We start from the raw sequence: 12,834 nt of genomic DNA, 5'->3' as shown, positions 1-12,834 counted from the left end.
ACTATACCATTATTGGATCCTTCCCAAGAACAAACCAAATAGGATTGGTTGTTTTCTTAAAATAGGTTTTCAAAAACAGAGATAAAGAAAAGAATTAAAAATATCCGCAACACTAGACTTTCCGCACTTTCAGTTCATTCGATTATGATTCGAGACGAAAGGTACTCATCACCGGGTTCGGTTTTGGAGTGACACAAATGGGTGTCTACAGTACCCCATAGCGACATATGATATTTTCTCAATGAATTGAGCTACATGTTTTGCCGTTAACTTAGCATACGAGGCAACTTCGACCCATTTGGTGAAATAGTCGATTGCTCCGAGGATGAATTCATGTCCCCCTTATCCTGGTGGCGTTATCTTTCCAATGATGTGGATACCCCAAGTAGAGAAAGGCCATGGAGAAGTATATGTGTAGAGAAGCGAAGGTGGAACGTGCTGTAAATTTGCATAGACTTGACATTTCATACATTTCTTGATGTATTCGTTACAATCTCTCTCCATGGTAGTCCAATAATAACCTTGTCGTTGAATCTTCTGGACTAACATCTTAGCATTCATATGCGTTCCATCACAAATAAAGATTGAATCTTTAACACTTAGGAAGCCTCAAAAATAAAACTTTCACACTAAAAAGCAATTAGTTTGCAATTATGTGAAAATAAATCAACCTTTAAGCGTCAAATACTACCAAGTAAGTGTGCTTTAAGGGGACATAAAAATGCAGAAAATAATGCAAATAATCAACCATATAATCAACTATTTATGCCATTAATTTCAAGGTTAGAAAAGACTTAAAATTTTTCGTCAAAAACGAAAAACCCCTCGAAAAAGGCATTTCGGGTCAGAATTTGGCTAAAATCACAGTCCCCTTTGGGAATAAAAACCTTTCCAGTACACGTTTTCGACCCAAAATTAAATAGTCTTGGGCGAAAATCTGGATTCTGAGCCAAAATCGACATTAAAACGGGATTAAAATAAATAAAACCGAGCTACTAATCTAATTAGCAACTTAAACCAGAAAATTAAGCCAAAATAAACCTTGAAAAACATGATTATAAAAATAAACGAGCGGGGCTCTGATACCGCTGTTGGGGTTTAGTGAGTCCGACTCACCGCGGAAACAAACCCCCACCCGAGGAACCACTCGCAATAATTAAAATCATAAAGCATAAATAAATAATCACAAAGAAAAGATTACGAATCTTACCCTCGAAGCGAGCTTCGCCCAAAAACTGGGGCTCTTACTTGAAAGCTACGAGCACGTCAAGCGTCGCGCCTCCGACGGTATCCACCCACAAAAAGGCGAACACAACTTTAAGGTCTACTACCTGGGGGTTAGCGAGGTCCGACCAAAACCCGAGTGTTATATGAGTTTAAGAGTTTTCCAAAAATTATGGAATGCTCTTTTTAACTCCCACTCAAGCAAAGAATTCTCAAGCCATTCCATGACTATTTATAAGGAAGTATGCCTTGTGAATTTCACTCATCTTTCAATGTGGGACTTTTCACAAAAAAATCCCAAATGGAAAGATTGGGTGAATTCAACCCTTAGTTAAATAAACAAAGGAACAAGTAACAAGTGTAACATGGTTAGGTGTGGACCACTTTCTCTCTTGGTCCCCAAGGCATTTCACATGCAATGTAAACTAACCATGTGTCACCCAACCTTGAGCCCCAAGTTGGGTTCGATTGGCCCATTATATTTTGGCCCGTGTCCATGACCCATCAACCCGGGTCCATGGTCATTGCCACATGTGTCTCCACCGTGGCGCGCCGCCATCATGGCGCTGCCACGTGGCACGCTGCCACGTGGCACGCTGTCACTTGGTGGCTGCCACTAGGTGGCTGCTAATGTGGCGGCTGCCAACGTGGTTGCTGCCACTTGGCGGCTGCCAACGTGGCGGCCACGTGTGCTGCCACATGGCGTTTTTCCATGTGTGCTGCCACGTGGCATGCTCCTATTGGGCACGCATTCCTAGCCTTTTGCGTGGCTAGGATTTTACTTGTTACTTGATGCATTTTCCCGTCTCGCCAAATCCTAAATTTTGGCTCGACATTTGAGATTCTCCGACGCTCGGTTTCGACGCTCCAAGCTCGAATTTCCGACGTCTAAATGTTTAACACTCGGGCGACGAATTAATTTCTTCCGAATTAATTCGTCGAGTTGGTTCGTATATTTTTCTTGGGTGTGACTCGAAGGTTTCAGTCAAGATTAAGTTGTAATATTAATTATATTAATATTACTAATCGGAAGCGGCCTCCACCCAGGCATTCCGATCACTTGACCTTACTGAATATATTAGCTTTCTAATAATTCTGAACCCGCTATCAGAATAATACACTTGTTCGAAAGACATCATTCCTTTCACCCTCAGCAAAACATCCCCAATGAGCTGAGACGAACTAGAGCCCGGGGTAGAGTTCCTCAACTTCTGCCGGTCCTCCGTCAGGAGCAAACCGTTCCGCCCTTAGCGGGGGAGGTGAGGAATCTTCCTCTTCTTCCATTCCTCCTTTTGATTTAAATGCCCTTCGTAGTACCCTCAATGATATCCGTCGAGACAATCAAGCTTCCATTGAACAATGGGGGTACTACGCGAGGGCAAATTATGACAATCTTGTGCAAGCGGGCATTCAAGCACCCTATGTGAACTACCCTTACCACCCTCCTCAAGAGGGTCCGTGTAACACCCCAGAAATTCCATTCTTTAAATACTCATTCTACTCTTTTAAAAATACGATTTAGGAATAACTAAGACATTACCGCCACCGTGAAAACGGCTAAGGCAATTATCAAAGATACACAGCGGAAGACTCAAAAATTAAAACCGATTAAACAAGTCAACCCAAAGTCAACCAAACGAAAATAAAGTTTAAAACCAAACGAACAAGTCAAAATAAATTCAAATTACAACTTGGAACCATTAAAGGCCCTTATTCAAAAACCGCTCCCAAATCAAACCTTTATGTTAGTCCACACATAATATATCATAAATAAATAAAGCATAAAACACATTGTAATCTAATGAAAACTAATAGGATTCACTCTTCACTCATGCCCCATCATGATCATGCTTCAATAGCTGAAAATTTTATCTCTACTTGCTTCCACTACACTCCATTAAAAATGGGTCATCATAGGGCCAAGGTAAAGACATGGCCAAAAACAAAAACACACACAATCAGCAAAGCTGAGTACATAAGCGTAAAATAGCAACACTAACATGCTTTTACCTATCAACACACACTTACCTCATTGCACCTATTCACAAATACCAATCAACACAATACAATGACTAGACCCTAATTAATTCATTTTGCATTTATTACGCATCGAACGGGTTTCCACCTATTAACCTCTCCCAAATAAATTTGAGGTTAACTGGCACGGGAGCTAACCGTGCCAGCAACAAACCACACAAAGGTGGAGGAATTCCTGCGCATAATAAATAATAAAATGTAATATACAGCGTCCAGTACTCCATTGAAAGTTATGGTTAAATATAAACCCCATAACCCCCCATTGTTCATACGTACTCAAGGTATATACGTTCCAAGAGTTTTGGTGCGTAATCTCTTTCACTTTACGTTATTTACATATTATTAGACTTGGTGATGACTCTCAAAGCATAATAAATCAATCAACAATAATTATTCAATCAAACAAACATACCAATTTAATTCTTGAATAATTAGTGACCACATATTATTAAATGTTGAACCCTTTTTAATTCTACCTCAGTGTCAAAGACACCTTAAACGCATAATGCGCCAAAAATCCTATCCCTCGGTGTTAAAAACACCTTAAGTGCACAAAGGAACCAACATACAATTTATTCATTGTGTACCTAGACACTTATATAGCTCCTTCCTCATGCTTAAAACATCAATAAAAATTATTTGAACCATAATAAAATTCCTTTTCAATATTCCAAACATAATTAAACATGTAGTTTAATTAATCATGCCTTCTAACATGCCATAAATACAAATGTGGTTCAAACACAACATACCAAAAATACAATTTTCCAATCCATAAACCATCACAAATAATTCATGCTTAACCATTCAATCACAAACACCATAAACTCACAATTCCATACATAAACCTTAGCATGATTCTACTTATAATCAATTACAAACAAACCTAGCATGATTTTACATCACCAAATTATGCTAAGTACGCGTACGTACCTTGAGTACGTTATTAAAACTGCCACGACTAGTAGAAATTGCTTACTTCAAAGTCTCCTACACATTAAACCCATAATAGAGTATTAATATCCGCTCTAAACAAATTTCCAGCAATATATACTATTTTAAAACCCTTCATAAATTAATTAGAATAAGCTGAAATTATATTTAAAACACCATAAATTAAGTCCCAATTAATGGGTAATTAAAATTTCTTCAAGAAACCTAATATCAAGTGTTCTACAAAAATTCCAGCACTTTATTATACTTATAACTTGCTGTAATTTGGTTTTAAAACACTTAAAACAAAGGCCTACCCTCTAATACATCATAATCTTTCAATAAATCATGAAACAAGAACCTAGGGTTTCAAAAATTGGGGCTTTTTAATTAAAAACCAAATCTGAAAATTAATTTACACAATTACAATAACCAAACATCAAAATTAAATCCCAAAACTCATAAATTACAATTAGATCTAAGCATAGATTAAATTAAAATAAGAAAGATAAGTTTTTTTTATACTCGAAAAAGGGGTAAAAGGGGGGGAAGGAAAACGACAGCCACCGGCTGCTAGCAGCGGCGGTGGCCACCTGCTGCCGGCTGCTTGCACTGCTAGTAGCGGTGGCCACCAGCTGCGGGTGGCTGGTAGCGGTGGGGGAAAAGGGGCAGCCGAAAAAAATAAGGGGAAGGGGAAAAGAAAAAGAAAGAAAAATAAGGAGGAGAGAGAGAGAAGTTTACCTTGGGTTTTCTCCACTCTGGGTAAAGTTGATTTGCCTCATAAGAGGGATATATATACCCCTTCTCTATCTCCTCTTTTACCCTAACTTTCCTCCTTTAGTTTTTCCTAATCTCTTCCCTACTAAAACTTGTTAAAAAAAATCATAATTTCCTAAAATAAAACCCCAACTTCTATTAATTAATTAATTAAACGACTTTTTCTTTTGTAAAATATTCCAAATTTACATGGGATAAATAATTAAAACATCATAATTAAAATGCTAGAGTTATTTAAATACCCTTATAAAATATATATATTACATAAAATACGTATAAAATGTATATACATTAAATAAAATACGTATAAAAATACGGGGTATTATAGTCTACCCCCCTTAAAACATGTTTTGTCCCGAAACTTGGGGAAACGAAACTCAAAACTTTTCCTTTTTGTGTATATTATTGCTGTACTTTTTGTCATTTATCACTCCTTTGTGTCTCTTTGAAAGCACTAATACCTAAAACACTTGATAGAATTTGTGCAAAAAGCACCAGAAGTATGTAAAACATAGGAAAAAAGCGCGAAATTCTATCGCATTCCACCCCCCTTAAAGAAAACGAGTTACGCCCCCGTAACTCGACATACCTGAAACAGTTCTGGGTATTTCTTTTTCATTTCATCTTCTGCCTCCCAAGTGGCATCCTCATATTCTTGGTTAGACCAAAGTACCTTTACAATGTTCACGTTCTTATTGCGTGTACTACGCACTTTAGTGTCGAGAATCTTGACATGTCTCTCTTCGTATGTTAAGCTTTGATCTAACTCAATGGTTTCGGGTTGTAGCCATGGGATTTATCAGGGATGTACCTTCTTAGTTGGGACACATGAAATACATCATGTACTTTACTAAGCTCCATAAGTAATGCTAACCTATAAGCTACCTTGCCTATTCTTTGTAGTATTTCATATGGACCAATGTATTCTGGACTGAGCTTTCCTTTCTTTCCAAATCTCATCACCCCCTTCATTGGTGACACCTTTAACAACACCTTATCACCAATTTCGAACTCTTCTTCCCTTCGCTTCGAGTCTGCATAGCTCTTTTGGCGATCTTGAGCTGCTTAAATTTTAGCTTGAATTTCCCTTACTTGTTTAACTATGTCTTCAATCATTTGAGGCCCTAGGATCATGGTCTCACTAATGTCATTCCAACAAATTGGACTTCTACATTTTCTCCCATATAAAGCCTCAAATGGTGCCATTCCTATGCTTGCGTGGTACCTATTATTAGGAAAATTCAATTAAATCCAAACTGTCTTCCCAACCTCCCTGGAAGTCTATTATATAAGCTCTCAACATGTCCTCCAAGGTTTGAATAGTTCTTTTAGTTTGCCCATCTGTGGCAGGGTGAAACGCTGTACTCATCTTAAGTATTGTACCAAAATTTTCTTGTACACTTTTCCAGAATTTTGAGAGAAATCTGGAATCCCTGTCCGATACAATACCTTTTGGAACTCCATGTAACCTCACCACATGTTTGATGTAAGCTTTCGCAAGTTGCTCCATCTTCCAAGTTTCTTTCATTGGTATAAACACCGCTGATTTCGTAAGTCTGTCCACCACTACCCAAATGGTATCATTTCCACTCCTTGACTTAGGTAAGCAAGTCACGAAATCCATTGAAATGCAATCCCACTTCCATCCTGGAATTTCTAGTGACTGTACCGTTCCCTGAGTCCTTATGTGCTCTATCTTCACCTTTTGACATGTTAAGCACTTCGCCACAAACTTAACAACCTCATTTTTCATTCTTGGCCACCAAAACATCTTCTTCAAATCCTTATATAGTTTGTCTCCTCCCGGGTGTACAGAGTAAGGTGTATTGTGGCCTTCTTCCATCAACTTCCTCTTCACCTCCACACATTTATGTGGTACGCACCATCTATTTTTTTTACCTCAAACTCCCATCTTCGTGGATCTTGAAATTTGTAGCCTTTCCCGGCTTAATTTTCTCGCGAATCCTATCCAACTTTACATCCCCCTCTTGGTTGACCCGGATCTTGTCAAAGATAGTTGGTTGGATGCTTAGACTTGCAAGAATACCCGCTGGTACTCCCCATTCTACGACCTCCAGATTCAATTTCATCATTTCTCTACATAGTTCATTAGCCACTACCAACGAGTTGATTCCATGACTAGTCTTACGACTTAGAGCGTCCGCAACCACATTCGCTTTCCCTTCGTGGTATTGTATGTCTAAATCATAATCTGTCGTATACTCTAACCATCTTCGCTGACGGGAGTTTAAGTCCTCTTGGGTGAAAATGTATTTTAAGCTTTTGTGATCCGTGTAAATTCTGCATTTTACCCCATAATGGCGCCAAATTTTTAGCGCAAAAATGATTGCAGCTAATTCCAGATCATGGGTGGGATAGTTTACTTCATGCTTCTTTAACTGTCTCGATGCGTATGCAATCACTTTCCCATTTTGCATAAGCACGCATCCTAAGCCATTCTTTGATGCGTCATTGTACACATCATATAGTCCACTATCATCCGGGAGTGTAAGTACTGGTGCTGTGATTAGTTTCTGTTTCAAGATTTGGAACGCTTCTTCACATTTATCGTCCCACTCAAACTTTTTGTCCTTTTTCATCAAGGTGGTCATGGGTTTAGCAATTTTGGAAAAATATTTAACAAAACGTCTATAATACCCTGCTAAACCTAAGAAACTTCTCACGTCAGATACTGTCTTGGGTGTCGGCCAACCCTTAACTGCTTCTATTTTGGTTGGATCTACCTCCACTCCGTCTTTGGACACGTAATGTCCCAAGAAGGCTACCTTTTCCAACCAAAATTCACACTTAGAGAATTTTGCGTAGAGGTGGTTTTCTCTTAGTGTTTGCAGAATTGCCCTTAGGTGTTCTGCGTGCTCTTCCTTACTCTTCGAGTACACCAGTATGACATCTATGAACACAACTACAAACTTATCCATAAAGTGATGAAACACTCAATTCATCAAATCCATAAAGATTGTTGGGGCATTAGTCAATCCAAAAGGCATAACTGTGAATTCGTAATGTCCATATCTTGTCCTAAATGCAGTTTTTGGAATGTCTTCGTCGGCAATCCTTAATTGGTGATACCCAGATCTCAAGTCGATCTTTGAAAACACAGTGGCACCCTTCAGCTGGTGAAACAAATCATCTATTCTTGGAAAGGGATACTTATTCTTTATGGTTACTTTATTTAGTTCCCTGTAGTCAATGCACAACCTCATACTTCCATGTTTCTTTTTCTCAAACAGAACAGGTGCTCCCCAAGGAGAAGCACTTGGTCTAATGTACCCTTTGTCCAACAGATCTTGTAACGGCTCCTTTAATTCACTCATTTCTGCAGGTGCCATTCGATATGGTGCCTTGGATATTGGGGCTGTTCCGGGAACTAAATCTATGGTAAAGTCGATTGCCCTCTTATGTGGCATTCCAGGGATCTCTTCCGGAAACACATCTAGAAATTCGTTGACCACTTCTATATTTTCTGGATTTTCCACTTGTTTATGGTTCATATCCCTAACGCTGCAGAAATATACTAGATGTCCCTTCTTCATGTACTTTGCTAATTTCAGCACTGATATTACCCTTGGGCACTTAGTTTTACCATTCATACAGTAAGTCACTGATTCATTTCCACTTGTGACCATCTTCACTTTCTGTGATCTACAACTAATCTCAGCATTATACTTACTCAGCTAGTCCATCCCCAAAATAAGGTCAAAGTCGCTCTGCCCGAACTCAATGAGTTCAGACGGGAATATCTTTCCCTCTATTTCTAAAGGCACATTTCTAAAAGTTTTGGTACAATTTACTACCCCACCTGTCGGAATGGTTATTGGTAAATCTACTACCTCTACTGTCTTTAAACAGTCTTTAAGTTTTGCAACAACAACCATAAAAATAAAAGAAAAAGTTGCACCAGAATCAAACAATACTTTAACAGGAATAGAGTTAATAGAAAAAGTACCGGTGATAACATCTTTCGTGGCATCCGCGTCATGATTACTCAGAACATTCAGTTTCCCTGTAGTTCAATTCTTCTGTTGGTTATTCCCACTGGTAGTGTTACTGTTCCTTGCCCCATTTTGTTGTACTCCCTTGTTTCCAGCAAAGTTGTTGTTGTTCTGTTGGAAATTCCTCTGGTTTCCCCATGAATTATTACTGTTTTGCCTGTTCCCATTGTTATTCTTGGAGAAACACTCATATTCTCTATGCACGAGCTTATTACAGAAACGATAAGTGACCGCATTGCCCTCACAATCCTTTCGAGGGTGGTTATTCTTACACCTTTTGCAAAAATAAACTCTTCCATTCTTGTTGTTTCCCTGGTTATTGTTTCTAGCCCCTCCATTGTTGTTACGGTTCCCTTGACGGTTATTACCATGGAAGTTGTTATTGTTGTGGAAGTTATTGTTATGGTGATACTTCTGTTTCTTAAAACCATTCTGGTTTCCCTGTTGGTTTCCAGAAACTTGTCCCACTTCCTTCCTCTTCTCTATTCCTTCTATTTCAACTAACTCTTTCTTCTTCTTTTCTTCCAGAGCATAAAGGTGTGCAACCCTTCCATATACTTCATCCAGGATCTCAAATACCTGCCCGCACAGCTTTAACTGCAAATCAGTAGTTAACCCACTCTCAAACTTCCTAGCTTTTGCTTTCTCTGTAGAGACAGATCCTTCAGCAAAACGGGATAACTCAATAAACTTGGTGTAGTATTCCGTAACTGGCATCTTGTCCATCCTAAGGTTTGAAAATTCCTCAGCCTTCTGCTTCTGCAAAAAGCTAGGATAAAACTTGTCTCTCACTTTTTCTTGGAATTTGGTCTAGTTGAACCCAAGTAATGCTCTAATGGTAGCCTCGTTTTGTTGCCACCAAAGGTTAGCTTCACCCCTTAGGTAGTAGGTAGCACAACTCACTTTTGAGTTTTCAGGGCATCCCACAACTCCAAACAGTTTCTCAAATTCTCTTAACCAGTTTTCCAACACAACAGGGTCAGGCTCGCCCTGATAGGTTGGTGGCTTGCTTTGCGCCACCTTTTTAAAGAGCTCCCCTTGAGCATCCCCATTACCAGTTGAATTCCTTGCCAATTGTTGGGCAACTGCTGCCAATTACCTCACTACTTCATTCAAATCGTTTCCACCACTACCTGAACTTCTTCCCCCTGCCATTTTGTTTCTCCTGAATATATGACAAGGATAACTATTAGAAATGGCTAGGTTTAGCTCTCAAGACGTACACTCGTCTATTACCTAACGACCTTTAAACATTTACAGTAGAATTTGAAGCTAACAATTTGGGATAGCAGTTGCTAAAAATTCCTTTAATGTAGCTTTATCAATTAATATTGATTGCTAACCAACCATGCATTTAATAAAGCATCACAAAAAAATATAAAAATAATTCCCATAGACGTTCGCAGCTTATAATTGTTTGTTGGAGATAAGTTGCTTGGAATGGTGATTACTGGAATAATGGTGTGAAATGGAAGATTTGTAAAACAAAAGAATTTATTAATAAAAATTTATCAAACAAATAAATAAGGTTTTATTAATTAAAATAGACTGAAGATATTAAAATAAAAAGTTTGTTCCAAGAACTGATGTGGTCATGCCACTTATTAGCTAAAACTGAAATAACAAATAAATTTTAAAATAAAGAATATGAATTCGTGGCCAGGAAAGTCATAATATCTAATCCTTTCGAACATTGTCCCTTTTGTCGGTGGATTGCTTGTAGCTTGAAGGATCGAAATTAGAATCATTTGACTCTTCCATTTGTTCAGGTGACTCAGGTTCAGGTTCTACTTGTACAAACTCCCCTTCTTCCTCCTCATCCGATGAAATATCTATAATTATTAGAGTTGGAGGTGGATTTGGATTAGAAATGTCCATAAGTGAACTATTACCCTCTTATTGTTCTCCATTCTCTGCTTGATTACCTCCTGACGAAGAAGAAGAAGAAGAAGCAGAATTTTCTAGTTGTTGATTAGGAGGAGGATTGTTCCCTACTGGGTTATCATAGTAGTAGTCAGGGTAGGGAATGTTTAAGCACTGACAATAAGCTTTCTCCACCCTTACGAGATATTTAGTTAAGAAAATATAGTCTGGATACCACTGGCCATAAAAGTCTATGTATTTATGTTAATTTGGGACGTCTCTTGGAAGATAAAAATCAGAAAATCTTTGTTTGACAGCAAAGTAAGGGGGCTCCTCTGGAAGACAATGGACAATCATTGCCGAAATACGATCAGGGGTGTCATAACTTTCTCCCAAAGGACATTGCTCATGTAGGAACAAAAGTATCTGATCTTTTCTACAAAGTCATAGGGGTGTTCATTATTTTTCTTTACAAGAGATCCCATTTGGGTAAATTTGCTAGGAAAGATTGGCAACCTGTAGAGAAAAAGGCTTAGAAAAGATTTCCCTTCCTTAAAGAAATAAAATAAAATAAAATAAATAATACAAAGTTCAGTGTTCAATCATACAACCTTTAGGGTTCACATAGAATAATACATATTTTGCATGCCTTCATCAACAAACATCTAGTCAAATCACATGCTTGATACTCAAAATAAAATTATGCACATAGGGAGAAATTTAAATCTTAGCCTATATGCCCTTTCTTTCTCCTACCCAAGCTCACCAATATGTTAATAAAAGCTTTTAACACATAATACTTACCTTAATCCTTGCTTCTTGCAATACATAATAAAAATATAAAGTATACATATTTACCCCAAAAAAAAAATAATCAAAATTTCGGCCGTAAAAAAAAATAAAAAAAATTTTGATACAAAAAAAAAATCGTGTGTTTCATAGAAAAAATTCGGACCATGAATAATAAATAAACGAATAAATAAATAAATAAAATTGGCCCTTATATATATAAAAAGAAAATAAATATATATATGTATATATATAAAAAAATAATAAAATTAGAACAATCATCGTTAACTAATTAAATTAACACTTGGCCAAGTTTAAATCAAGTAAGAAAAATGTTTTTGGGTTAGTGGTAATTTAAAATCTCAACCTAAGCTCCCAGATACCACTTTGTAACACCCTAGAAATTCCTTTCTTTAAATACTCATTCTACTCTTTTAAAAATACGATTTAGGAATAACTAAGACATTACCGCCACCGTGAAAACGGCTAAGGCAATTATCAAAGATACACAACGGAAGACTCAAAATTTAAAACCGATTAAACAAGTCAACCCAAAGTCAACCAAACGAAAATAAAGTTTAAAACCAAACGAACAAGTCAAAATAAATTCACTTACAACTTGGAACCATTAAAGGCCCTTATTCAAAAACCGCTCCCAAATCAAACCTTTATGTTAGTCCACACATAATATATCATAAATAAATAAAGCATAAAACACATTGTAATATAATGAAAACTAATAGGATTCACTCTTCACTCATGCCCCATCATGATCATGCTTCAATACCTGAAAAGTTTATCTCTACCTGCTTCCACTACTCTCCATTAAAAATGGGTCATCATAGGGCCAAGGTAAAGACATGGCCAAAAACACAAACACACACAATCAGCAAAGCTGTGTACATAAGCGTAAAATAGCCACACTAACATGCTTTTACCTATCAACACACACTTACCTCATTGCACCAGTTCACAAATACCAATCAACACAATACAATGACTAGACCCTAATTAATTCATTTTGCATTGATTACACATCGAACGGGTTCCACCTATTAACCTCCCCCAAATAAATTTGAGGTTAACTGGCACGGGAGCTAACCGTGCCAGCGACAAACCACACAATGGTGGAGGAATTCCTGCGCAAATAAAAAGGAATATACAGCGTCCTGTACTCCATTGGAAGTTATGGTTAAAT

At 37.6% G+C, this 12,834-nt stretch overlaps 1 protein-coding gene across 1 annotated transcript; it reads right to left on the bottom strand.

The window, feature by feature from the left end:
• Nucleotides 1–9,002: 9,002 nt before the first annotated feature.
• On the bottom strand, nucleotides 9,003–10,862 carry LOC110739014 (J domain-containing protein DDB_G0295729-like). The gene is made up of 2 exons (XM_021919469.1): nucleotides 10,677–10,862; nucleotides 9,003–9,743 (listed from the first exon to the last, which is right to left on the bottom strand). The coding sequence occupies exons 1-2, from the start codon at nucleotides 10,860–10,862 to the stop codon at nucleotides 9,003–9,005; spliced, it is 927 nt and encodes a 308-aa protein (XP_021775161.1).
• Nucleotides 10,863–12,834: the final 1,972 nt, after the last annotated feature.

Source organism: Chenopodium quinoa, unplaced genomic scaffold (genome assembly GCF_001683475.1).
Source record: "Chenopodium quinoa cultivar QQ74 unplaced genomic scaffold, ASM168347v1, whole genome shotgun sequence".
Classification (NCBI taxonomy): Eukaryota; Viridiplantae; Streptophyta; class Magnoliopsida; order Caryophyllales; family Amaranthaceae; genus Chenopodium; species Chenopodium quinoa.
This window is presented reverse-complemented; position numbering and strand designations above follow the sequence as displayed.

What these genes read in the sequence shown, in the direction of transcription:
- LOC110739014 (XM_021919469.1), bottom strand. Translation starts at nt 10,862, where the DNA reads ATGGACATTTCTAATCCAAATCCACCTCCAACTCTAATAATTATAGAT. An exon ending in CCACCGACAAAAGGGACAAT is followed by an intron (nt 9,744 to 10,676) that starts GTTCGAAAGGAT and finishes AGCTTTTTGCAG; the next exon opens with AAGCAGAAGGCTGAGGAATT.